Source organism: Dendropsophus ebraccatus, chromosome 8 (assembly GCF_027789765.1).
Source record: "Dendropsophus ebraccatus isolate aDenEbr1 chromosome 8, aDenEbr1.pat, whole genome shotgun sequence".
Lineage (NCBI taxonomy): Eukaryota > Metazoa > Chordata > Amphibia > Anura > Hylidae > Dendropsophus > Dendropsophus ebraccatus.
In genome coordinates, this window is record NC_091461.1 from 100644687 (window position 1) to 100671900 (window position 27214).

At 46.5% G+C, this 27214-nt stretch overlaps 1 protein-coding gene across 1 annotated transcript; it reads right to left on the minus strand.

Annotated features, from left to right (window-relative positions):
* PTCH2 (patched 2) lies at nucleotides 1-26904 on the minus strand. Its single transcript, XM_069981232.1, has 24 exons — nucleotides 26344-26904; nucleotides 24582-24774; nucleotides 16352-16541; nucleotides 16064-16133; nucleotides 15542-15633; nucleotides 10934-11129; nucleotides 10606-10727; nucleotides 10352-10499; nucleotides 9804-9935; nucleotides 9552-9707; nucleotides 9127-9219; nucleotides 8890-9015; nucleotides 8338-8456; nucleotides 7769-8174; nucleotides 7371-7683; nucleotides 6746-6888; nucleotides 6482-6662; nucleotides 6025-6305; nucleotides 5802-5939; nucleotides 5529-5671; nucleotides 3559-3658; nucleotides 3187-3462; nucleotides 2552-3022; nucleotides 1-1350 (listed from the first exon to the last, which is right to left on the minus strand). Exons 1-23 carry the CDS (start codon nucleotides 26488-26490, stop codon nucleotides 2552-2554), a joined length of 4236 nt encoding a protein of 1411 aa, XP_069837333.1. The 5' UTR covers nucleotides 26491-26904; the 3' UTR covers nucleotides 1-1350.
* Between the last annotated feature and the right edge of the window lie 310 nt (nucleotides 26905-27214).

Genomic DNA, 27214 nt, shown 5'->3' on the forward strand with positions numbered 1-27214 from the left:
TTATAATCATATATAATATATATTTTACTCTTTAAAAATAGACTTCGGTCGGCGGCTACGACTTCTGTACAATCTACAAAAATAAACCTTTGTTTCCATTTAATATAAATAATTTAGATTTGGCGCAGTGACACCTTGTACCGAGCTTCAGTCCACAGAACAGACACAGACAATAAGACCCTTCACCTCGCTGCTGCAGGGGGTCCGACGTGAGAGGTGCAGCTCCTGGCAGCAGCGAGGCAAGGGTTAATACTTATATATATATATTTGTTAGAGAAGCTGCCGTTCACATCTTATATACACCACGCTAATAATAATAATAATAATTATATTAATTAACAAACACCAGAACACTAGAGCGGTCCCTGAAGCGGGACCAATATATCGATGTCCTATAAAGGACAGGCCATATATATATTTATATAGAATCCTATATCTTTATATAGAGACATTTATATCGGTTCCATCATTCACAGCGAAGGCAAAGTGGGGATTAACCACTTTAGTGCTGGACAACATTCTGGCAGTGAAGGCGTAATACAGAGGTCCATTAGTCCTGTAGTAAGAAAAAATCTGCAGTGCTAAGAGTTTGGGGGGGGGGCTCAGGGAGTGGCAAGAGCTCTAGGTCTGGACATTGCTGGAGGTAGGGGGTTCACATAATGCTGGCTGAGAGGGGGGGGGGGGGCGCACTGGGGCAAAACAAAGCCCATTAGGAGCTTAAGACATAGCTGACCTATACGTATCACCTCCCACCCCTCGCCAGCTTCCTACAGAGGTAATATGCTTTAAAGCTCCAAAATAGAATATTTTCATTCACATTTGATACATTTGTTACCAGAAACTACACAATGTATCAGTGTGGGGAGAGTTGCATAGATGCAGGATGATACAACGTATCCAAAGAGATAAAGTTAGCTGATTACAGATCCTGATAAAAATTAGAGACCAGGCAGCATTCACAGCTGTCAGTCAATTTTCAGGGAAGGAAAGTGCCTCGTTTTTAACTTGTAACATTTTCTCCCGATTTCCCAACGTGAAGGAACACTGCATACATAATACAACAAAAAGACTCCAGTAATAGAGGAGTTAACAGATAGCAGCAAAACTGGTAAGTGTGAATGGCAGGGGACACAGGAGGGGTGAATGGGAGGATTTGGGGGGCAGGGCAAGGCTCACCCCTCCCCCACTTTACAGTACATTATCAGCTTATTAAATAGAAGTTTCCGTATTATAGCAGACGGTCGCAGTCTCTAATACTTGTAGATTTCATTGTATTATATCATTAGTATTTCTCGGCTCCTGGAGTCAGGGCTTCTGTACATAGATGCAGTGTCTTGGAGACGGCACTCTCTGTAAAATAAAAGAGAAAGGGTTAATATTATGTGACTTGTGCTCTGCAGAGAAGGCTCAGCTATAGAGGGTCTGGCTGTCAGGGTAGTTAAGTTTTGCAAGACTGCAGTTTGGGAACTACAGATGGGAACTGTAGTAGTAGTAGTAGTGGCTGGGGGAGCCACACGGTGGGGAACACTACACTAAAATTACCCCAGTGGTCATTGTGTTTTATGTTATCATGATGGTGTTCTCCCAGCAATTACTTGCACCCAATTGACAACTGATTAATAACAAAATAAACAGTGCTATAATCACTGACAACCACTTGATGGCAGCGCTCAACATATGAGTGATCTTCCTGCCTTCATCTACTGACCTAGTGTACCATAAGGGTAGCTTCACACACACCGTATCGCAGCGTATTTTCTCCTTCGATAGGCAGCAGATTAGATCTAAATAACTGAAGACAGCATCAAATCTGCACCATCAAATCTGCTGCAGATCTGCTGCGTATACGGTGTGTGTGTTTGTACCCTAAATGAGCGCTCTTCCTGCCGTCATATACTGATCTAGGGTACAAATTCTGAGCAATCTTTCTGCCACCATATACAGATATAGTGTAGAACATATGAGCCCTTTTCCTACTGCCATATACCGACCTACAGTATAACATATTAGTGCTCTTTCTATCGCCATATAGAGACCTAGGGGGGGATTTATGAAGACTGGTGTACAAGTACGCTAGTCTTATATTAAGCCCCGTCCCCTTTTGCGGCAAGATCTGCTAAGGGGCGCACGCCCCTTAGTGAATCTGGCCGACCGGGCGCCCGGCGTACCAAATCTACACCTACTTCCAGGAGGTGTAGGTTTGCGTCATGATTTACGCCTCCTCCCCACCTCATCATGCCCCCCCCCCCCTAGCTCTGCAAGCCCGCCCATCGGGCGAGCAGGGTGTACAGATGGCATACCCCAGGAAGAAGGGGCGAATCTGCACCTTCTCCTTGGCCTACGCGTCTGGCGTAATGTTTATAAATGTCCCCCCTAGTGCCCATCATATGAGCACTCTTCCTGCCGCCATATATTGACATAGTGTACAACATGTGCGCTCTTCCTGCCACCATATACCGACCAAGGTTACAACATATGAGCGCTCTTCCTGCCACTATATACCGACTTAGTGTACAACATATGAGCACTCTTCCTGCCGCAATATACTGACCTAGCGTACAGATGAGTTTTCCGTGCTTCGGTTTTGCTCCAGATCTTCTAGCTCAAACACCTCTGGGTGGCAGTTTTTACTCCTGGCCCATTTGGACCTGTGCTCCATACAGTCTGTATCACTGTCCTCATAGCCCTCATGGCTATAAGTCCGCACAGCTCCTGGCAAGCTTGGAAGCACTGCAACAGTCACTGAAGCTGTAGCGGTCACGGTGGTAATGGAGCTGGGGCCCGCCATCTTTGTACAGTAGGCTGGAGGGGTAGTTCTGTGGCCCTGAGGCCTACTACTGTACTGAGTCCTGGAGCTGGGGGGCTGCTTGGCCCATGCAGACCCCTGGTGACACTTTCTCCAGTCTTTTGGCTCCTGAGAGTCCTTTGTATCTGGGCCACTGCTCCTGGTTAGATCCTGTACAGGCTTGTTGGCGCTGTCCTGAGGGGCTTCTCCTTGGCTCCCCTTGCACGGCTTTACCAACTGAAACATAAAACAACATAGATTTTAGTCCTTTGACCGCTTGCATGTACAACATGCAAAAAAAAATCCCCCCAAAATATTCGTTATGGTATCTCAACAAAGTTTGGCCACTAGGTGGCCAAATATTACAGTTCCATGAAAGTTTTTATGGCTAGATAACTCACCATGATTTTGGGGTATGAGGGGCTTTTGCTGGCTTCCAGCAGGATGTGTGAAGGTTTGGGGGGGATGATATATGGGCTGCGCTCATAAAGCTGGGGATCATCCTCCTCCATCCCTGATGTGGCGGTGGTCTCAGAGTAGTATTCTGAAGAGTCCTCAGGGTCACTGAAGCCGCCTCGTCCTGTGGCTTTGTGCTGCATATAGAAGGCGTGGTGGTTGAGATGCGGTGGTTCTGGTGTGGGGGTTGGAAGGCAGCTACTATTGTCTGCAGGAGTAACCTACGGATACAGAAAAGTATTGGTATGATATAAGGTTGACATCCTGAACCTTATAAATTGTCACGCTTTGGACTAATTTCTGATCATGTGACTCACCTCAGCTGGGGGTCCGATCAGGGATAGCAGCACTGGGAGCAGTACTAAGCCATTCAGCAGACCCAAGATGGTGAGAATTGTGAGCACAGCAAAGAAATACCTGCAGAGCAGAGGGGAATTGTTATGGAGGATCTCAGTAGTTGCACAAAACTAATGCAAAACATTGATATTCATGAACTACAGTTCCCAGCAGCTTCCAATGGTCACTAGATCTATGAAGGGGTTACATGGGACGCTTAAAGGGTCAGTCACACTGATGTTAAATTTTAAGTTTGCAACTTCCCAGGGGATTCCTTCCCTGTCAGTGGGGGTGCCCCTGCTTCCTGAACTCTCCCTCCCCCCCTCATCCAACCATTACAACCTGCAATCTAACTCACAGGGAGGGGGAAGGGAGAGTGTCACAGTGAGAGCACAGGATAGATGGAAAGAATAGCGGCCCTGGCTCAGAATAAAGCTGAAGGGTTCAAGTGAACAGAACTGGGTCACCTGTCTTAATGCCAAAAATATAGTCTGTCCAGAAATCAATGTAGAAAATTTCTGGAGGTCATGATAGTGGAGTGTGATGCTGGCACCCGTAACCCCCTTCTAAACATGTGGTGGAAGAAGGGTTAAGTGGCCTCCCTTCCAAGATGTGAATCAGCAGAGTTCTTAGAAGTGGGATGTGATGTTTATGTTGGGTGCAGTAATCTCTCTCATTGAGTGTTTGGTTTAGGAGTGGGGGGGGGGTTTCTCTGAACGACTTCAGCTGTTTCTAGCACACTGTGCACACAACGTCTGTTTACATGAGGGATCCTTGTGCTATTTCCTGATCAGTCAGGACTTGCTCTGTCTCCCTCCTCCCTGTTCTTCTAAACAAGACCTCCCAGGTTGAGAAAGGATTTTGGCGGAGATTCAGACACTGCGTCTTTTTAACACACAGCACACAGCCTGTAATCTCGCGCCAGCTCAGCCCTCGACCCTAGAAATCCAAACTACGTCAAACCGCTGCGGAGGGTTTTTCAGAGGTTTAAATATTTAGCTTAACCCCTTCATGGCTGCAGAGGCAGAACATGGCAAAAATACCCAAACCCTAAGGCGATGTTCCCCAGCTGTTGCAAAACTACAACTCCCACCATGGCCTGACAGCCTTTGACTGATGCATAGAACATTACAGCACTGTTCCCGAACCTGTGGTTCTCTAGCTGTTGCAAAACTACAATGCTGGGAGTTGTAGTTTTGCAACAACTAAAGAACCAATGATTGGGAAAGGTCTAACACAGGGATGGGGGAACCTTTTGGCCCTCCAGCTGTTGCAAAACTACATTTCCCATCATGCCCGGACAACCAAAGTTGGGCTTTGGCTGTCCAGGGATTACAGGAATTGCAGTTTTTCAACAGCTGGAGGGCCTGAAGGTTCCCTGTCCTTGCTCTAAAAGGCCACACGCTGAGGATTTCTAAATGCATATGAGACCAGGAGAGGGAAAAATCTTCACTCATAGAGCTAGTTCACATGGGTCAGATTTTCTGCAACACAAATGTGCAGTGGATGGTCGTTGTGGATTTGTAACAATAAATCTTATTGTGTGACTTCACATTACCATAATATGGATGCATGTTCGCATTTGTATTACAACATGTCACATGGGTCGCTATCCGCCACAAATTTATTACATTTCTGTAATAAATTGCTGCATCTAAATATAAGCAGACAAGGTGCCAGACCCCCGACTCCCCCCCCCCCCAAGAAAAAATAAATAAATTAATTAAAATTAAAATAAATAATAATAAATTATTGGCCAGAGTCTGGTATTGCAGCTCATATATCAGACATAGCTGTAAAGCCAGGTACAACAATGACTCATTGTTAGTGTGTAAAACAGGGCTACAAGAAAACAATCTGATAGAACAACCCAAATGGTATGCGTCTGCCAACCAGTAGCAATGTATCAAAACAGAAGAGAGAACAAGAGGTTCTGACTTTAAAACTGTACCTTAGAATAAAGTCAAACTCAGATCCGGCTAGCATCAGCACTCCGAGAAGAGTGGATATAGCGCCATCCAGAACAGGGGCAAACATGTGTTCTAAGGCGAGTACAGAGCGCTGGTTGCGGTCGCCAATGGCTGTGAGAAATCCCTGCAGACAAAAAAAAAAAAGAGGATTAATTACTAAACACATGTGTAAAATTAACCCTGTCAAGCTCCTATTGATGATTCATTCTTTATGCTTTATAGTAGGTAACACGAGTAGTTAAACTGCGACTTACCAAAGCTACGTGAACTGTGAACTCCACTCCGATGCCAACTGAGGCGATCAGGATGACCACAGGGATGGCGCTGAGCTTGATACCGATCAGTCCCATGATGCCAAATAACTCCACCGTCATCATTGCCAAGATAAACACCTAGTGCACAGAGTAGAGTTAGTACCAGGGTTCTGAGGCCTCCAGACTATTCTGAGTGATTACTTGGCAATTTATGGGGTCTTACAATGATTCCGGCCGTCCATGGATTGAGCAGAAGGAGGGCGCACACCAAAAATGTACATGCCAGGACAATGCTGATGGCCAGGAGGAACCAGTGACGCAGGCCGATGTACTGCTCCCAGAAGAGGAAGGGGTATCCGCTGGGGTAGCTGTATACTCCTTGCTCTGCAAACTCCTTGCAGACTGAGCGCACACTCTCAATAGCTTCAATAAAGTCAGATGTCTGTCGCAGACCGTTCAGGTAGAAGGGAAATTGGGCGAATTCAATGGGCTCTGCAGCAGGAACTGGGGGAAAGGAAGGAAAAGGAAATTTTAATTTTTATTGGAATGACAAGTCACATCAACTTACCAAGCATCAGCGATATCACTGGGCAATGAGGCATTGCAAGCTTGACACCAAAGCGACCACCAGATCCTAGTGTTATATGATAGGGTAAAGTTGTGCCAGAATATAAACTCACTTCTCAGATTTTCCCCTGTGGTGTCATATCGATCATGGATCCATTCTGGAGGCTGGGGGTAGAAATTGGCCTGTGACGCTGCATATCCCAGGGGATCATTGCTGACCCACACAGTCAGGTAGATGTAGAATGCATCCTGAGGAATAAAGCCATTCTCATTCACCAGTCGCCGACTAGTCAGCTGTGTGGGAGAGAAAACAAATTAGGTATTGAACTACTTACAAGTTTCTTAAACTTTAAGCCTTCCACAAGTAAGAAATCTACCTGGTCAAAATTGAAAGGATCCTTCTTGTTCCCTGTCTGGATGAGGAGTTTATAGGCCAAGATGGCATCTTCGGTTGCGTTGCGGTAATTGTCTTGTGTGATGTGGCCGGACTGCCAGTCCTTGTCAAAAGAATCCTGAAGGCCTGAGGGGAAAAGAGAAGGAAAATCATTAAAGAAATCATTGGTTAAAAATGTTTTGCAATTGCACACTACATAATAAAGAGAAATTATTCATCCAATATAAAAGTAATGACACTGAGTAGGTGAAAACGTCAGTCTCACCTTCCCCCATGGTCTTGAAAGCCTAAGAGAGTTTACTTTTACTGGGTATTGCAGAACTACAATACCCAGCCTGCCCTGACGGCTGATGGCATTTGCAACATTTTTGTCAAGGCATGATAGGAATGATAGTTTTTCAAAAACTTGAAAGCCACCGGCTGGGGAACATGTCTTATGGTTTCTGCCTTTTTGCAGCAACTATTGTACAGTGTTTTGCCCTGTGCAGCCATGAAAGGGTTAATGACATAAAGACAACTCATGCATGTCACATCCCTCTCTTACATTGCACCCTTCCTCCCAGCGCCCCACATTCATTATTAGTCCTGGGAACCATTAGGGTCCTCACCTCTCAGCCAGTCTTGGAAATAATGCAGCCACATTTTGGGTAAGTCTCTTCCCTCCTCCCGGACAACGTACTTGACTGATCCAAAAGACTCGTGAAGTTCATACAAGGACGCCTGAGCCTTGGGGTAGTCAAAGCCTCCCTTAGTAACAATGAACATGTTGTAGAAGGAGAAATATTTGAACTGCGCTGAGATAAAGTTGTATTCCTTGGTCTCTCGTGGAACAATATCTGTCAGGTACAGTCCATCATGAACCATTGTGGTGCCATACAAGCCGAGGCCTAAAAGCGCCATAAACAGAGCAACCACAATTCCCTAGAAAGGAAAGGAGGGGAGGTCTCAGTACATGAAGGCAATCAGGATCTGTCAGATCTACTTACATCTCAGTCACAGAACTCACCTTCATTTCAGGCTTCAGCAGTAATGGGGCATACTTCTCGCGGGCAAAGTCAGACAGACTCCACTTCAGGAAGGGAAGAGGGACACACTCACGCCTTCCTTTGGTTTCATTTAGCTGAGACAACAAATCCCGGGTGGAGCTGGATGGGTTGAAGACCTGAGATCCCAATGGATCCACAGTAGGAACAATGACAGAGGGTGAAGTGGATATCTGGGAGGTTGGTGGTAGAATAGTAACCACGTGGTGCCCAGAGGAGTCACACTGGGTAAAGGCCTGAACGGTGGTGGTGATATGGGTGCTGGTAGTGATGGTGGGGTTCCCATAAGATGATGGATGGTAGGTGTGATTATCATTGGCGTCGGCCATTTCTTGTGGTTGAATCTGGATCACTCTAGAAGAGCATGGGCTGAAGAGAAAACACAGGGTCAATAATTGTTTCAAATTTCCCTGAATCACCAAAAGACCCAAACATCTTACAAGTCTCTTTACCATGAAGAATAACCTTAAGAAGCCTCCCTAGCTCATTAACATCATCTTATTATTCCTTTAGTAATTTTTGGATTATGTACCTGTAGAAGCAGCAGAGAATATCCAGCCGCTGATCCTCTCTACGCTGGAGATCCAAGCTCAAAATGGCCGGAAATATTAGCAAAACCATTGCAAAATTAAACACAACTACAATAGCGGCCTGGAAAAAAAAACAGAAGAACAGAGTTATATCATTGAGCATCAGCGTGGAGAAGGTTATAATCACTTATGTAATGTCTCCTCAGTTAACATTCCAGTCATGACATTGTATATCATTAGATGGAAACATCCTGTAGTCTCCAGTCCACCCTTATCTCACAGACCACCCAGAAAGCTGAGTGGATGATCCAGACCCTCCCCCGACAGCCCCCCAGGGCAGTGACATCTTAATGTATCAGAGGCCTTTGTACTGATGTCACCTTTCCCCTGAGCAGCCGGACAATTCCCATTAGAGACCTCTGATGTGGTCTCACCTTTCACTACCCTTCAGGGTCACTGGAATTGAAGTACAGTGATCAACAGACCCTCCAATCTACACTGCAAATAAAGGAGAAGGGTACCTTTACTCTGAGATTGTAATGTGGCAATGTTACCTGTAGGGAGAAAGCCCGCAGCGCTGGGATGGGAACCAAAGCTGCCATGAAGAAAGCAATCATGTTATTGATAGAAGTCAGTGCCACACTTGTACCAGTGCGTCTCAGGCATTCACCGGTCCTTTCCTGCCATAATAAAAAAAAAACAACAACATACATATGAGATGTCAGAGGCCGTGCCTGGGGTGGTCTTTAAAGGGGAGGTAATTTTTAGTCAATGAAAATGTGGTCACTTACTTTTAATGGAGTACTCAGGCTGGTTTCTGTGAAAGCGTGTGCCAGCAAGAACATGTCATCTACACCTATACCCAGTGCAAGAAATGGCAGCACCTTTAAAAGAGAGAGAGAGGAAGATTCTGTAAGGTTGTGAAGATTGTTGGGTATGACTACCCTTACTCAGTATGGTCATTTGTCTGCTGACTGGGCCATTCTGTCTTGCTAAAAAGAATCATCAGCCACAGGGATAAGTGTCCAACGGTTGACCGCAGGAAAAGGTCACATGAACGATCCAGCAACTGTTCAGGGATGATTGAGCCTTGTGATGGCTCTGTAAACAAGAACCTATCATCGAAATTGGCACTTGTTTACAGACAGGGCCGTGCTGTCTAATACAGCCCTAACTCTTATGAGAAGTCACAAGTGCTCCTGTCTTTAGTCCTTACCTGGGTTGTTGCAGCATTAAAGGAGATGCCAAGAAGGGAGCAAAGCCCCAATCCTGATGCCACAGAGAGAGCCACAAGGAGGACGCCAGCGAGGCCCACAGCTCCTTGAGATTTGGAACAATCCCAGCGCAGCATGGTCACACAGGCATAGGCCAGCTGTAGGGATAGAAAGAGGTGATTTACTGCATCCTATGATCCATCAATCACTAGCAGTAAATAGGTAAAAGTCTGCACATCAGTATCAGTCCTTACCATCAGCAAGTACCCGCCAGCCACGCGGATGGCACTGACATCAGAGAAGGACTTCATGATATCGTTCAGGGTGGTGGTGGAGAAGGCGTGGATGTCCTGTGAGGCGTTCTGTGGGATGGACTGCTGTGCTTGCTGTGAACAGAAGACATATTGTTATCATCACCTTCTGTTTATAACATTACAGAAATTCCAGCACCAGCGTGAGGAGAGGAGGCAGCAGGACCAAGAGCTGCTAGGTAGGGTATATAATATAGATTAGTGCAATCTTTTCTCTCCTTGTTATCTTATCCTTCCCACCAAACAACCCCCCCCCCCCCCAAAAAAAAAACAAAAGACTGATGAGTGCAGATGCTGGGGGCGTAGGGGGCAGAGGTTGGCTGAGGTCACCTGGTCTCTGGAGAAGCTCCAGCTCCTCTAGGTAAACCCACCCCCATTCATTTGCTGACCCCTCAGAGAAGATGAGCCATACTATCCCGCCCATAGATACAAACTGCTTCCATCAAACCTTTCTTTATAATAATTTGGGTAATAATGTCACATTTTCTCACCTCCACAAACTTTCGCTGCCATGACTCCAAGATAGCGGCGGCCTTCTCCTCATTCCAGTTGATATCATGGATTTCATAATCATCTTTGAAATGTTCGTACAGCTGCCCCGGACTCATCAGGAGGTACATGGTCTGCAGAGCTTCAGCACTAAAAGAAGGAAAAACAAGCTCAGCACTGTGGACATAGAGGATGGAGGAGCTGCCGAGCATTAACAGGGTCAGGACACAGCAGTGGGGGAGGTGCTGCTCTTTACCTCTTCAACTCTCCGTTGGTTCCTTTTGTCATCCCGCCCAGAATCAGCTCCTTCTGCCAGTACATAAACTTCTTAGAAAAGCCGTGGCAGCCATTCTTTAGAGTGGCAACAATGTCTGGGGTCTATGATGAAACATGTACAAACATATTATAAAAATATCTTAATTTAACCGTTCACATTGAACAGTATTCTTTAACTTTTGACAACAACTCCCATAATGCAATGCCATCCAAAGCTGGTGCAGTATTCCCAAACTTGTCTCTGTCTCGCAAATCTACAACTTACATCGTGTCCTGACAACTTTTGTAACTATGGTTAAAGTACTAACCTCCTGTGACTTCTTGTTGGGGGAACTTTCTGGACACTCAGAATCGGTGGGGTCGAGACAAGGCCGCTCCATATATGCCTGTCCCACCTCGGCCTTGTCTAGCATCTCTTTGAAGCCATCAAGGCTGGTGAATTGGCTGAGCTCCTCCATCAACTGGATGGGGTCCAAGTTTGTCCACTGAATGTCTCTTCTTCCCCTGCAACAACAACAAAAAAAATTATCATTACAAATTGTACATCAAGTCCAACACTAGTACAGACTTTAGAAGTGATCTGAGGAGCTACATAGTGCTCTGTTCTATGATGGTCAGAGGCCCTGGCTCCAGTAAGCCAATGATGATGTTATGAGAGTCACTGCCAGTTGTGGCCTCTCAGCGTCAGTGAAAGGATCGAAGGGTGACCCTGCCGCATGAATGCCGGACTATCAGAGCTCTCCTATGTTACACAGCAAACTCCCCAGCCCCCCCCCCCCGTATTCACGCTCAGCCCTCAGTCGCAGACTGTTTACATTCCATCTTAAGTGCTCAAGGGAATTTAAGGTGAAAAAATTAGATATTAAATCTCTCTTTGTTATTTAAGTAGTGTGAGTGCGGCCTTTCCCCCTTCTCCTTCAGATGTGCACTGCTCCTTGGGGCTGCGTCCCCCCTTACCCAATGAGGCGTGCCAGATGCTGAGAAAAAAAAGAGCATGTATTATCCTGTTTCACAGGGGAACAAAGCTGTGTACTCCCATGTCATCAGCACGTAGCGCAAGTCAGGGCGATTATAAGCAACTCCATAACATCTTGATAGACCGGGAATCCCTGCAAGGATTGCTGGGAAAGTGGAGAATCTACGAGTGCGGCATGAGATGTCTCCAGGAATAAGGAATACTATGAGCAACATCGTAAGTAAGCGCTGTCCTGGGGCAGCAACATAACCAGCCCACCAAGGAGAATTTAGAATACACTTTGTGCTTCACATATTCAATATCTCTGCTTGCTGTTAAAGTAATGCATTCCTTGTTTACATTCAGAAGGGGAAATCCATCAAGTCCTGCTCACACAGCTGATGGTCTTGTTACAATGTATCAGCATGGGGAAGAGATATCATCCAGGGAGTCCAGGAAGAAAAAAACGTGAGGTGTTCAGCTCACAATCCATTGTAACAAGCACAGCAGCTGTGCGGTCCGGACTAAAAGTGGCCAAATATTTCAGAAATTGTTCAGTCAATTGCTATCTCCACCAATCCCCATAAACGTGCACATTGAAAGTTTACCCTTCAGATACCCTGTATACATGTACCTTAGTTTGGCTGACAGCTTTCTCTCCCGATACCCTATACACATGCACCCTTGTTCAGCTGTCATGCTCATTCAGTCGACTGCTATCTTCCCCATTCCCCCCCATATGCGTGCACCCTTGTAACCGACCGATATGCTTCCTAATCCCCCCCTGTACACATGCACGCTCAGCTCAGCTGTGTTTATTCTAAATGGTCATACATGTCCAGTCCATCTCTCCCCTAACATCTGCTATTGTGGAAGAGATGGGAAGCCCTCATATAGCCAGCTTAAGGAATCTTTATAGAAACCAGATTTCCATTCAATGATAGCAAGCAGAGATTTTGTTAACATGTAAAGAAGGGGTAGGGAACCTTGGCTCTCCAGCTGTTGCAAAACTACATCTCCCATCATGCCTGGACAGCCAAAGCATGTTTATGGAGATTTAGCTTCGGCTGTCCAGGCATGATGGGAGTTGTAGTTTTGCAACAGCTGGAGGACCAAGGTTCCCTACCCCTGATGTAAAATATATTACGGAATCAAACACACAATGTGATGATAGCATTGAGAAAGTAGAAAGTGGAGCTGTCAATAGGTTCTATTAGAGGGTGTGCAATGACTCCTTGATACTGGTTCACAAGAAAAAGACCCTTTAAATGGAGGGATATTCCCCTCCCAAGGTGCAAAAGACACCATAGAGTCGTCTGTCTTCATTGACATTTTGTAGTGTTGAGGAGAAATGCATCAGTCTGAAGTTAAGAGCTTCACTGATATCGGTTTTTCAGCTCACTTTCTGAGCTAAAGTGAGCTGAAAAACCAGCAACTAATGAGTTAACAGTGAGCAAAGAAAACTCTCACATGAAAAGGGGGCATCTACTTCGATCTGTGGGCCCCCCAAACAACTGGCTTATAGAGGCTATGGGTCCTTGCATCCCCTCTTTGGATGCTGGGAAATTCACCATTTTACCCCTCCAAAGGATGTGATGACCCCACGTAACAAGTTCTGTGTTTTCTCAAGCCCCCAGATAAAGGGAGGTGAATGAGGGGGGGGGAGGGAGGAGAGAGAGGGAGAGGGAGGAGGCGGAGGAGAGGTAGGTGGAGGGGGGCAGCTTTATTTTACTGCCTCTTCATGGTCCAAAACATCCCTGAGTGCAGAATACTCCAAGGCCAGCAAAGAATAAAAACCTGGGCCCACCGCTCGTACCCCACCAATCATACAGCCATCTAGAAAGAGAGCGCTCTAGATTGTATCTGAACAAGAGAGAGATACAATGTCCTCCTCCCCCAGGCCCAGTCCACGGCGGCGGCAAGGGACATTAGCGGAGAAGGGGACACAACACATAGAGAATTGCTCTGGTGGGGAGGGAGGGGTGCTGCAATAATTCATTAAATCTGGCCAGAAACGAGGCTGATTCTTCCAGATTCCCACATACCAAGCGGCTGGCAGTTGCTTCCACAGTGAAGTCCCTTTATCCGTCCTTTTTTTGCTTCACTGAAGCCAACTCAACGCTTTTGTTTTTTGCACACATTACTGCTCCTTTGTTCTGCGGCCTCTCCCTCTGACTCTCTATGCCTTAAAAAAAAAGAGGGAGAGATCCCCAAGGCTGAAGTGAAGCGGAAGAGGCAAGAGCCGAAACCACTGAGGAAGAGTGCGTCGGGCCCTGCGGACAGGAGCGGTGGGTCGGTGGGCTTCAGGCAGTGACACAGAGCAGAGCAGTAATGTTATAAGGACTCTATCTGGTGCAGGACTCTGCTCTGTGCAGACACTGGGCTGCAGGGTGACATTTCAGCAGAGCCATCTGTCACGTGTAGTGCGGTGACATCGGAGTCTGAGAACAAGTCAATGACAAATGTCCCCTGCCCCAGACTTCCTTCTGCTGTCTCTGCGCTCGCTGTTACTTATGTACAATATCTTGAGCTGTCTTGAGGCCCCTTCATCTCTTTGTCCCTCTCCATATTTTCCAATCTCTCATATTTAGGTACCTTCTCTGTGTTTCTCACGTTTGCTGTCACCTTCTATCACTTCCCCCCCCCCCCCCATGTTTCACCTCTCTTTCTCTCTTCATTCCTCTCCCCATGTTTTACAGTTCTCTCTCCTCATACTTCTTTCTCTCTTTCGATCTGTCCACCTCACTCTCTCTCCTCCATGTTTTTCTCTCTCTTTCCATCCTTATCACTCACTCTGTCTCTCTCAATGTCTCCTTTTCAAGCTCCATGTTCAGTGCTCTCACCATCCTTCTCTCTCCTCTCCATGGTTCGCTTTCTTAATCCTTTGCTTTCTCTTACTTTGTCTCCTTCCTTTTCTCTCCTCTCCATGTTATGCTGTCTCCATAACTCTTTCCTCCTTGTTTCGCTCTCACTGTCTCCCTGACTCTCTTTCTTCCATGTTTCGCTCTCCATCCTTCTCTCTCACTCTCTGCCTGGTTCATTCTCTCTCTTGTCCAAGTTTCACTGTCTCCCTTACTCTCTTTCCTCCATGTTTTACTCTCTCTCTCTTTTCTCCTTTTCCCACTTGCTGTCTCTCTTACTCTCTTTTCTCCATGTTTCTCTCTTCCTCGCCATCCTTCTCCAATTTGCTGTCTCCCTCACTCTTTTTCCTCCATGTTTCACTCTCTCTTCATCCTTCTCTCTCTCACTCTGTCTCCCTCACTCTCTTCTCCCCTCTCTTTTGCAGTCCTTTATTCCACCAGCGGCCTGGATAATGGCAGCATTTCAATTTGTTTAGCGACTGAAGCCATTTACAGCGTCATTAGCATGAGAATACTTTCTGTTACCATTTGCTGACAAAGCAGGCGCTCAGCTTGGGCCCCATATAGATAAACACACTTGTAAACACAAAGAATAGTCACTATTGTCCCTGCTTCCATCTTCTGTTTCCCCCCCACCCCTTCCACTTACACCCCCCCAACCAGAAGCCTTTGCCGCTCTCCCCGCTCCCTCGGCCTTAATAGACACATAATTGCCAGAGTGAGATTGAGGGCGGGCGAGCCGGGCGATGTGAAATCCTGCGGTGGTGACACTGGCTCAGTCAAGGTTGCCACAATGTGTAAATCTCAGGCCGGATTCTGGAGGGATGACACTCTCCTGCGCCTCCATGATAGTGACAGAAAGCTGACATGCTCCATTATCCGTCTGTCATGTTTGTTTAGGAGGCGTCTCAGAAGACCACCATCAATTTATTAAATCCTTGACGAACTGGACGCAAACCAGGAGCTTGCGCTGAGACGCTGTAACATCTCACAGCACACCAAAACCCCACAAATACCCTTAAAGGTTTTCCCTAATAGACTTAACAACACATAGAAGGGGAACACACGGGTGACTACAGACATCCCAAGGAACTACTTACGGTAAATAGGCGGAGCCTCCCTGCAGCTGCGATCCTTCCCAAAAACAGTCCAAGGGAGTGATGATGACGCACGGGAAAAGCTTCTCAATCATCTGAAAGATAGGAAAGATCTGTTGTAAAAAAATCTGTTATATTATAGGTGTTATCCCAAGATTGAGTTATAATTTATCCACAAGATTGCTGGGGTTAATGTGCGGCAAACCTCCACCAACTGTTACTTATCATTAATCTACAGGGTCCAATCCCTCAATTATGGTTCCCATAGCAAGTTAAGGGTGCAGCAACATGCATGCTCAACCACTAATTCAGTGAAGGGGTCTGATTGTTGGGACTAATCTCATCATGAGTGGCACCAAGCAAGCTTGACAATCTCCCCTATTCACTCAGGAATATGGGACCCCCATTCGCAACCACTGGGACCCCCTACCAATCAGATACTTGGAATGACCCCTTTAATTCATCTGTGCTCTGTAACGCCCCCTGAAATCCCAGTCTTGGCAGTTTTTTGCATGTTGTGCTCACCCGCTCAATCATCCCATTCTCGATTATTGGGACTCCTGACTTGTAGCAAATCTTGTTAAGATCCCATGACCTGCAAAGAGAAGGAAATATTAGAAGATATATATACAATATACAAAACAGGTCTAAAGTTTGAATGCAATATCTGACATGAACCTAACCCATATCAGCATAAAAAGTGAGTGACAGTTTGGCTTTTCATTACAGTTCCTCCAATCGTGAGACATTGCATTACAAATACTATAACAATCCCAGCTTCCATCATAGCCCCTGTAACGGTGATGCACTCACTTTCCATACATTGAGACCTGCACTTTGCTAGCAGCCAGCGCAGCATTGAGGTGCAGCAGGAGAGCCTCTTGGGTCAGGATATTTTCGCCTTCCTTCTTCGGGGTCTGGATGAGCATTTGTGAGGTATAGACAGACTCCTCGCCCATCTTCTCTTTCGTGTAGCTAAGCTCTTGGCTCACCCGGCTTCCCGCTGGAGGAGCAGAGTAAGGAGGAGTGTTAATATTTTAGCATTAGGGTCTGCATTCCTGGCGAGCGTATGACATAATGCACAGTACATTATATGAGACAGGAAATTCCGTGCATTAATACCCTCATGTGACTTTATCAGGCTGCACGGAGGACACGTTAAAAAACAACACCACACAACAAGCAACCCCCACTATCTGTTGGCATGGAATAGGTTAACGTGTCCATGTCGTAACCAGCTTGCAGTCTGTGGGAACTATACGGCCGAGGTATTCACTGCGCCGCTTGCGAACTTTGTGAGCAAGAAAGAAAGTTTCTTGTCATTAGTGTTAATTTGAAGGAGCGCTGGTCCATCTGGGCATCAAAGCCCATTGAGCGCGGCCGAGGAATTCCAACTCCCTAATTAACCCAGGGAACAGACATGAAAAGAGACGGCAAAGGACCGAGGAGACCAACCTCAAGCGGGGAGGGAGCTGCAAAGATGGGAGAAATGTGTACGGAGGGGGCCTGAGAGGTGACATTGTCCTAGCGTTGGGGTACAAAAAAAATAAAGTGCATGCAAATATGCCCTGTGAACATCTACCTACCAGTATGCACCCGACTAACCCTGACTGGTGTGAACTGAGCTCAAACAGAGGCCTGTGGTGGCGCTAACTTCCTGCAGCAGCCACAGCACCGGGCGGGCAGGCAGGCGGACGGCGTCCATAAATACAGTTTATTAGAAGGAAGCGTTGTAATTACAGGGGGCCCATGTTTTATGTTGCCTCCTGTCCTGTCTTCCTTCATCCATCTGGACCACCCATGCTGGATGTTCATCTCTCATCTGTTCACCATGTGATGCAGACACATAGCTCGCAGCAGACACACAAACTCCCACGCAAGGAAAACTCTTCCTTACTGGATGGCGAGCAGGAAAAAATGGAGGGAGCCTTAATGGTCTAAATCTGAGGGAAAAGGAAAGGTCGGGACCTGAGCAGGACGAGCGGAAAGAATCTCTAGGAATTAAAGTGATGCTGAGGGTCTGCGGAGCTGCAATTTCTCAGATGTACTTTGGCCCACTACAAAGATTAACATGTGGCCCCTGCTGGTGCACTCCATTACTCTGCAGGAAAATGTGTCCTTACAGGGATAATCTGAGGGTGCCTTAAACACTGAAGCATAATGGTAGACCTGAGCACTTAGAGGCGATCTGCTGCTTTTTAGCTGGCCATACATATAAGACAACATCTGTTCACCTGACAGACTCTCTTTCTTGATATTCCTATACATATGAACACTCAAATAGCCAACAGCTATCTCTACTGATCTCCCCATACGCATACACATGTGGTTTGCCAACACTATGGCCCAGATTTATCAAAGGGTGTACAATTAAGACTGGTGCAAACTGCCCACAGCAACCAATCACAGCTCAGCTTTCAGCTCTGGTAAAATGGAGGTGGAGCTATAACTGGTTTCTGTGAGCAGTTTGCACCAGTCAAAGTTTTACACCCCTTGATAAATCATCCCACATGTCTCCCAATTCCCCTGATACACATGCATGCTCAGCGTGACCGAGAATACATGAGTCTCCCTTCTAGATTCCACTATTGGTGAATGGAACGTGTCTGATCCTTCTCTACTACAACATTTGCTGTTGGGGAGGACTGTCGGCTGGTCCTGTGAAAATGATCACCTTAGGGTCTCCAAAAACTGGTGGATCGTGGTGGACTTGGGCACTGAGGTGACCCTCATACTGCTCTTTACCATTTGGGACCCCACCTTTATCTCTCACCAGGATGCATAGGAGGGATAGTTGGGGTTCAAGGGAAGGAGGGTGGTTGATGTCCATTGGAAAAACACTTAGCAGCGGCCCAATTACAATAAGACCACACGCATCGAGTCATGCAATCCCAGATACACAGACTGAGCTGCACTTTTTGGCCCGTTACCCATCATCCTCTTGTGTTCTGAGGCCTGACACGAGGCTCCTATGGCCACTAAATAGTTCAGGTCTGGATTTTATGGCACACCGATGAATGGGATCTTTACAAGTTGTGCAGCGAGACTTTGCCCAGAACGGCCGTTTGCTTCACCCTGGTTGACTGCCGCTCTGGAATGGTCAAAATTTCCTGACACAGGAATCGGAGACGCACATGTGCACTGTATATTATGTTAGCAGAGGTCCTGGCCGCGCCTGAGCTCATGCGGAGAGTCTTAAAACGGGCAGGTGAGCGTCTTACGGGCACACATTCTGCCACTTCTTGCACTCTGTATTTGCAGCGTCATTAACTCCTCTCTGTCTGCAGGGGCCCCTGAGCAAAGGGGAAGGGGGGGGGGGGGGGGGCCTGACCAACTATTCCCGATATTTCTATGCTTAGTCTGGATCTTGCGGCTGCGTTAAATCTGTCAGACGCGGCCCATTTGCAAAACAAACAGCAGCATTCCTGGGCATAATGTCTGGAGGCCTGATGAAGAGACTGGAGTTGTCTTGAGCGCTTGCTATGTAACATTTGTTTTATTTCTGTTAGCCATTATAGGGGATCATATCTGCAAGTTTGCATCAAGAGAAATAATTTTTTTAACTGGTTAATAAGGTACCAAACTTCTCTCCTCTGGAGGCCAGGAAGAGGTTAACGCTGCATTTTTTTTTTCCATCGTCTCCTGCACCCAGTCATGTTTAAACAGGAAATATTCCCACCCTATGGTTAACTTTCCTTTCAGCTACAGATGTGATAACAAGCGCTGAACAACCACACACACAGAGTCTTTCCACGGCGCTCAGAGACGCTGCCAGCGCACACACCGCCTTGGCACAGGCCGCGCAAGTAAAATAAAAAAATAATGGCAGCGTCCCAGCGCGGGGAGCGAGCACAACTGGGAATGAGTAAGCAGCCGCGGCTCTGACCGATTACACGCAAACCCTTCAAATGGAAAACGTCGCCAAACTATTTACTGCTACCACGTATCGTCTCCTCGGTGGTGGCCGTGTGGCCCCTATTCTCCGATTCTTCATCAGATTCAGATCAGAACATGAATTTAATCCAATAATTTAATCCAATATTTAACAAGACCAAATATTCTAGATTATTGGTCTGTCTAAAAAATTCACAGAAAACTTTCAGAAAGATAAATAACATCATGTTTCACCAAAACCTGATGGATTTTGAGAATTCCTCCATTACTGAATGCTGGATTTTCAATGCATGTAGTTGCTTCCTACATCAGTGATACCCATACAGTGGCTCTTAAGATGTTGCAAAACTACAACTACCATCATGCCCTGGTAACCTTCAGGCTGGCAGGTGTAGTTTTGCAACAGCTAGAGTCCAAAGGTTTGGGACCACTGCCCAAGGGGTGTCAGGGCATGCTGGGAAATGTAGCTTTGCAACAGCTGGAGAGCCACAGGTTGGCGAACGCTGCCCATGGGCTGTCATTGCGTGATGGGAATTGAAGTTTTTCAACAGCTGAGGAACTATAGGTTGGAAATGATTATGGGTGCCTTCACACGTACCGTATCGCTACGTATTTATCGCTGCAAGTTTCTCGCACATAAATCCACAGTGATACTGATTGCTATAATGTCAATGTATGTGTATTCTCGCTGCGTGTTTGGTGCGATTTTTACATGCGAGTTTTGATTTTCACAGGAGAGTTTAACACCACAAAAACGCAGCTACTTTCGTGCGAGTTTTGTGCAATAAATACGCAGCGATACGGTACGTGTGAAGGCACCCTAAGACAGGATGCCCAGGTGGAAAGCAGTCAGGGCATGCTACGGGTTATAGTTTTGCAAGAGTCGGAGAGTTACAGGTTAAGAAACACTATCCTGGCTACAAGATAATGTTATGATGAGGGTGAAAAATGTTCATGGTGACCCTGTGTTACATTGTTACTAGCATTATGGATCCTATGTGAACATTTCTTTAGAATTTTGTTACAATTTTGCTACAATAAAACAACTGACATGGCCTCTTCCGCCGCCTCTTCCCCCCAGGGGCTCCCTTTATCCCCCTGACGCCACAGCAAGCAGCACCCCCACAAAGATATCTGCATAAGTGTTGCAGGGACAAGCAACCTTTAAGTGTTTTTGGGTGGATTATGTGGATTAAGGAGTGTGTGAAAGGCCCCACATTGCTTAAGAGGATGCGTCTCACCAAGGGCATTCTACCTGCTCCAGACGACACAATGAGCCCAAAACTCAGCCGTCTCCATTATGGAGCCGCCAACCAATTGCTTCGCCACAATCTCCATAATCCTGTTTACAATAAACCTGGTTTCTGGTTTAATGAGAAGGAGACGGTGCTAGATGGTTTTCCCAAGGTCCTCCAATGTATGGAGTGGAAAGGTGCAGCTCCCATCACATTCACCATGAGAACACAAAGCTATAGGGTTCAGGTGGAGATCAGAAACATATGGCTGCTTTATCCTGGAAACAGCGCCACTCTAGTCCATAGGCTGTGGCTGGTATTGTCATAATAAAAGCAATATCATACACATCCATGGACGAGATTAGAAAAAACATGGCTGCTCAGTCCCAGAATTGCAGTTGTATTGAACAGATCTGAACTGTAATAGCTGGCACACCCATAGACAAGAGTGAAGCTGCTCCAAAATTAGGAAAATACTGTAGTCCCAGAATCAACTCCTGTCCATAGGCTGTGTCTGATAATGCAGCATGAAAATGAACTGGACTAAACTGCGATAACAGACACATCTATGGACAAAAGTGGCACTGTGTCTGTATTACAAAATAAGAATTCTATTACTGCCTGTGCAAATTGTATGGATGCCACTACAGTGTATATTCTGGCTGGTAAAACTATGCCCACTGTGACAGATCAATTGCCCCCCTAGAACAATATAGCAGAACAGCTGTACACATGCGCCAATACCACCACCTAGATCTTCCTGATGTAAGTATCACATTAGTCCTGTAGCTGATTCTAGACATTTCAGGAGGAAAAGAAGGAACTGGAAAAGTTTAGAGAACTTCCAGGACTTCAGGGCGTGTTGGCAACAAAGAATTTTAGACCCACATGGTAACCACAGGCTGAAGCTCTGATTTTTTCCCCCCTTTTCCCACACCCAATATAAACGCTGCTGCAGCACTTAGGATGGAGCCAAGCGCCGCAACCCATAAATACCAAGAGCAGATGCAGCGTCCTCCTCCGAAGCCCCAGAAGGTCTGGAGCCGTCAAACCGCGGCCTTTTGTCCTCCTATAGATTGCTCTACCACAAACAAGACACAAGAAGGGAAGGCCAAGAGGGGGGACTGAAACTATCTAGTTTCTGCTGAAACTCCTCTATGGCCATACTGAATCCAGTCACCATAACATCACTTGTCAGCTATGGCATATGCGGCTTCGATGAATAGCTGTGTATCTGCACACTCAGAACTTCTGATTTATTTCTGCCTCCTATATCTACCACAAACTATAACTTTTCATGTGGCTGCTGCCATGTTCTATAATTATGGGTTACTGCCAGCCCTGCTTCGGCCTACACAAGTCCTGGGCGGACCCACCAGCCTTCCTGAGGTTTAGCAGACACCAGGGTTTAGTAAAAAAACAACTAAAAATATATATAGTATGACTACAGACAAAACATGAATGAAGTTGTGTGGCACTAAAGTAGCCTCACCAACAGCATTGCTGTTTACCCTTAGCAACCAATCCCTTCCTGTCAAAGTTTGAAAGGAGCCATCTTATTGCTAAGAACAACCCCCTTATGAAAGACTGACAGCAGTGATCTAATTGGTTGCTTTGAACAACCACTTCAACAGATGAATGAAAGCAGTGATTTGACTGGTTGAAACACCTTCCCCTTTTCTCTATTCATTTTTATTCAAATGTTTAAAAGAAAGCAAGCTTTATTAGTCCTGACAAAGTGACACAACACAGCAATAATCCCCACACTTGCCTCCATGTGCAGTAGGCGTGTGATCAGACGCGGAGGTTTACGTGCTCGCTCTCTCGCTCGCCCGCTGGCGGATGTGACAGGTTACTGTCGCCTCACACATCTCAGAGCTGTCACCTCAGACAGATGTTTACACTTTGTCAGAGCCTAATCTACAATCTGTTCTTTATTTCAGCAACTAATTCACTGGAAATTGAAGCTTATACATCCCAGATCCCCTCTGCAAATGCTTGGGCCTTTGGATTAGACTGCCTGTAATAGAGAATCTGGTGGATAGGGGGACATGACAGACTGGATATAAACACGAAATGTAATTTGTATTTACAGAGCGCCCATGTCTTCACACCATAAGTGGCCTGACAAGATTTGTTGCCATGATTATTCTATCTGAGCACTATAAGGAAAGGGCTTTGAATAAATAGACTGAAGAGCATACACCCACTACATATACCAGTGGTCTCCAACCTGTAACAAAACTACAACTTTCAGCATGCCCTTCCATTAGGGCACCCTACAATTAGAGCATGATGGGGGTTGTAGGTTTGCCACAGCTGCAAAGGGTTGTGGTACAGGATGAATTTGTTGGATACACCACAGGCTGTCAGGGCATGCTGGGAGTTGTAGTTTTGCAACAGCTGCAGAGTAGATGTATTAGTGGGATGCACCAAAAGTTGTCAGGGCATGCTGGGAGTTGCAGTTTGGCAACAGTAGGAGAGCCAAAGGACAAGAATATATATATATATATATATATATATATATATATATATATATATATATATATGTATAGAGTCACCCACCACCCCTACATCTTCTGTAATTCTGTATATGTAGGGACAGATGCACAGATACTTGTGTCCGTAGACCTATAAAGCATCCGTCATGTGGGTTATTTTTAAGGTATAGAGAGCGGTATATGTTTAACAGGCCTCCCCTCCCCCTCTCCTTACAAGACACAGCTGCTCACCATCTACTCAGCTCCAGCAACAAGCCTTTTGTGGTCCCCCTATTAGGTCCCAGACCACCCACTACCTATGGTGACCACCCAGGCATTCCCCACAGCTCCCCTCCTCCCCGCTCTTCCTGCTTACAGAAAAGAGCCTATAGGAAGCCAGATCCCTAATGCTCAGTTTGTTTTCTCTGTCTGTCTATGGTGCGTTGCCTCCTTCTGCAGCTTTCCTGCTTGTAGAAAAAAAATCCCACAGTATAGTGCCCTCCCCCACACCCTGTGGCCCCCTGTACCCCCAAAAAACAGAGGACAGCGCAATGAATCAGCCCTGGGGTCATGGGAGAGATGTATAGCGTAACCTCAGAGAGACCCCGCTCATCATAAACCACAATTCAATAAGGGAGATCAAAGGAACACATAAGGGAGTAAGGACTACTCCACTCATCATGGCACAAACCATTGAAGCACAATACAGCCAGGGTACCTAAAATTTAAGTACAGTACAAACAAGTCATACCCACCCTCCCCCTCCTAAAGCGGTGCTGCAGCAGCTGGAGGGGAGGTGGAGGATGGTCATGAATGTGTCCTGTTTACTGAAGCTTCTCCATGCAGACGCAAGAGCCGTGAATATTAAACACTGCGCTCTGTGCTGCCTTGAACACTGAGGCTCCTGTGCTGGCGATTTACGAGTACCAGGGCACAAAAACCACAAGGAACCACCGCCAGGAAACGCAGCGGCAAATCCCAAATGCCACAAAGGACGCGTTTTACACTTTGAAACAACATGAGAACAGGCCACCAATATCTGATCAGGAATAATCAATAACATGACAATTGTCACAATACATGAAAGAGCAACTCACTGTATAGAATAAATCCTTATAGCAAGCATAATATCTGATTCTGAGAAAGCTGGGTGACAACCAATGTAACCACTATTACAGATCCTGCAGCTAATCTTCCATTCGGTGGTCTAGTAAAGCTTGGTGTCAACTCTTGGAGCTGTAATGGCAGCCATACTAACCAGCAGCCAAACTAACACTATAACACTATAGGAACAGCAATGGGCAACTAAACTGGATGTCACCCAGCTTTCCCAGACATAGATACAACCGATCACAATCTTTACCAACATTACAGAAGACACAAGTCCTTGTGTGACTCATAAACAATGCAACAAACAGTTCAATGGTTACTCACCTTCCACCCATAAACGTTCAATGTCAGTTTCGATAGAAGCCACTCGCAGGCCAACAGCCAGCGCCCCGAACACCAGCAGGCCAATGAACAGCACCTTCCCACAGTGCCTCTGGATGGAGCATCCCAAAGAGAACAGCAGGGACTGGAACTGAGCACGGAGCCAAAGCGGAGCCTTCTGACCTACAGCTTTACCCTGGAAAAAAAAGAGACAGGTCAGAATGTGATAGTGGTCATCCTGGGCATGACATGCAACCTACCACAACACCAGTGTCTACAGGGAACTACAAATCTCAGCATCATAGATGGAATCGAGTACAGATCACATGATCAGATGTCTCTTCTCAATGCAACAAGTGTGGCCGGGACCTGATGCCACCCTGCCTCCTCGCCTTGCGTTTTGTGCCAGAGGAGCAGATTAGTAGCAGATGTTGCCGTACAGGAGCCGCGCAGACCATGTGTCATGCAATGACCTCTAATTCCTAGCAGGTTGTTGTAAGTTTTATGGGACGACTCTTTATAGATGTGGCTCATGAGCTTTTAAGGTCATAAAAGACTCTTCTGATGATGTAAAAACCCAAACGACTTATTAAAGGGCCCACCTGGCCTGGCATAGGCCTGGCTCACACCGCCTGACAGGTGACTACCAACCAGGAAGAGGGAATGACTGAGAAAGGAAGTGGCAGAGAAAAAATGATCGGGAGCGTCTGTGTGCAAGTAAATGGCGACCCCACCAGCTCCCTCACTCCCCACACACTTTTTGTGGCCTTGTACCAGCGCCAGTCCTCTGTGCCTGGAAAACTTAGCTGACCACAAAGAGGACCAACCAGTGCAGGCTGGCATCCTGTGGCAGGGAAGGGGAGGTTCTGCCCACACAGGTGGTCTCGCTTATGCAATGGCCGCAACGTTTCCTCCCCTCTGACAAATGACAGGAGGAAGAGGAGACGGTCCAAAAAACGATTAGGAGACCCCAAAAAGTAACAGGCACTACCCACTTAACTCTTTCTATGCCATGACTCATGGTTAGTTGGCACAAACACCAGGAAACATCCTGTCCCTAAGATATAGACATAACAAACACCTTCCATGAAGCAGCTGTCACTCATCCTGCACCCTTCGACGCTATCAACACCAGCCCCCCACCTCTGTCCATGCCAGGCAGTGATACCTCAACACACCCCGGACTATCAGCTCTGTGGGTCTCACAGCAATAACAACAATGTTTTTCTCATCTGCAGTGCTCACGCAGGAGACATGTGGGGGAATTTGGGATATTATGACTCTGCAAGCCCCTGAGGGTCCATATGTTCCAGGCATTTCACCGGAAAAGGGAATCTGAACCCTTTAGTGGCTGGACTATCATATCCAGTATAGAGATGTAAGAATTAGTGGCCCCTGCTCCCAGCTGGCACAGAATAAAGCACAATAACAATGAATTTTCCATTAGGACATGTACTGGAATGCGGGGACCCCACGTCCCACCCACAACCTAAATGAAAACAAACGTAAAATCCTCCAAAAAATGTGAACATCAAGTTATAGTGGAAGAGCTAAGCAATGAATGACTCCAGATCCAGAGCATGATACAAGAATATATACGAGATAGAAGTAATAGTCACCGCATTGTGCAGCAGAGAGTGCAAGCTCTGCAGGACAGCATCATAACAAGCTCAAAGCATGATGGCATTGGAATCCCCAGCCATGCCCCTTATGGGTAGGGGCCCCAGTGACAGATAATGACATGAGATCTGCTCCAAGAACTTACCTTAGATATTTGCTTAAGTGCAAAGGCAGCGTGACAATAACTAGGTCTCCGCAGCAGATCAGATCCAGGAACCGGGTAAGAAGTTTTGTAGCCCGGAGGTAAGTCTGTAATGCCTCTTTCCCCCGTGGTGGGGGGAACAGAGGCCATTGGTATCCTATAGCGAGCAGAGGGGGTCTCACAAGCGGCAGTGATTGTGATTTGAGGGTCGTCCAGCAGATATGTCACAAATCACAGACTAAACGAACACAAAATAATCCATGAAAAAATAAGCAGCATCCGTCAGGAAGAAGAGGAGAACAGGAAAGACGATGGGGCTGCTGGATGTGGTGCAGGGGTTTCCATCTAGGTGGGCAATTCCTTAGGTCCTGAGGTCTTCTTCATGCTTCCAAGCTTGGATCCAACGCAAATCAAAGAGCCGACACAATAGGCAGGAAAGATCTAGTCTCAAAGATTGCAATGTGAAAATAACCCTGGAAGTGAGGAAGATGATGGCACAGCTCTGCCCTGTGTGATCCGGTGTCCGGCCTCTCAGCATCTGTGCTTAAGGCTACTCTCTACAGTGCCTGTAAAGAGAGAGAGGAAGGGAAGGAGGGGGGGTGCGCATGGAAATGTGTGGAGTTTCTCATTGGCCGGGGTAGAGGCAAATTACTCTCTAAACAACTCCTATTATTAGCTGCTAAGCAACAGCTCCCCAAAGTGAGGAGGGAGCGAGGAGACCACCCAGGCTGCTCCTTCTCAAATCAATGAGGGGACAGGAGGGGAGGGAGGGGGCTTCAACATAGAAGCCGCACAACTTTTACAGGAATTCTGCTCCACAGACCTCCAAATGCTACAAATTTCTTACCACCCTGCTCTGTCCAAACAGCCTGAA

Bases quoted from the DNA above. Each gene is read 5' to 3' on its own strand.
- PTCH2 (XM_069981232.1), bottom strand. From the start codon at position 26,490: ATGGCCTCTGTTCCCCCCACCACGGGGGAAAGAGGCATTACAGACTTA. The intron at 15,634-16,063 runs GTGAGCACAACA...CCTATCTTTCAG, and splicing joins AGAATGGGATGATTGAGCGG to ATGATTGAGAAGCTTTTCCC. The intron at 3,023-3,186 runs GTGAGTTATCTA...TTTATGTTTCAG, and splicing joins CCTCATACCCCAAAATCATG to TTGGTAAAGCCGTGCAAGGG.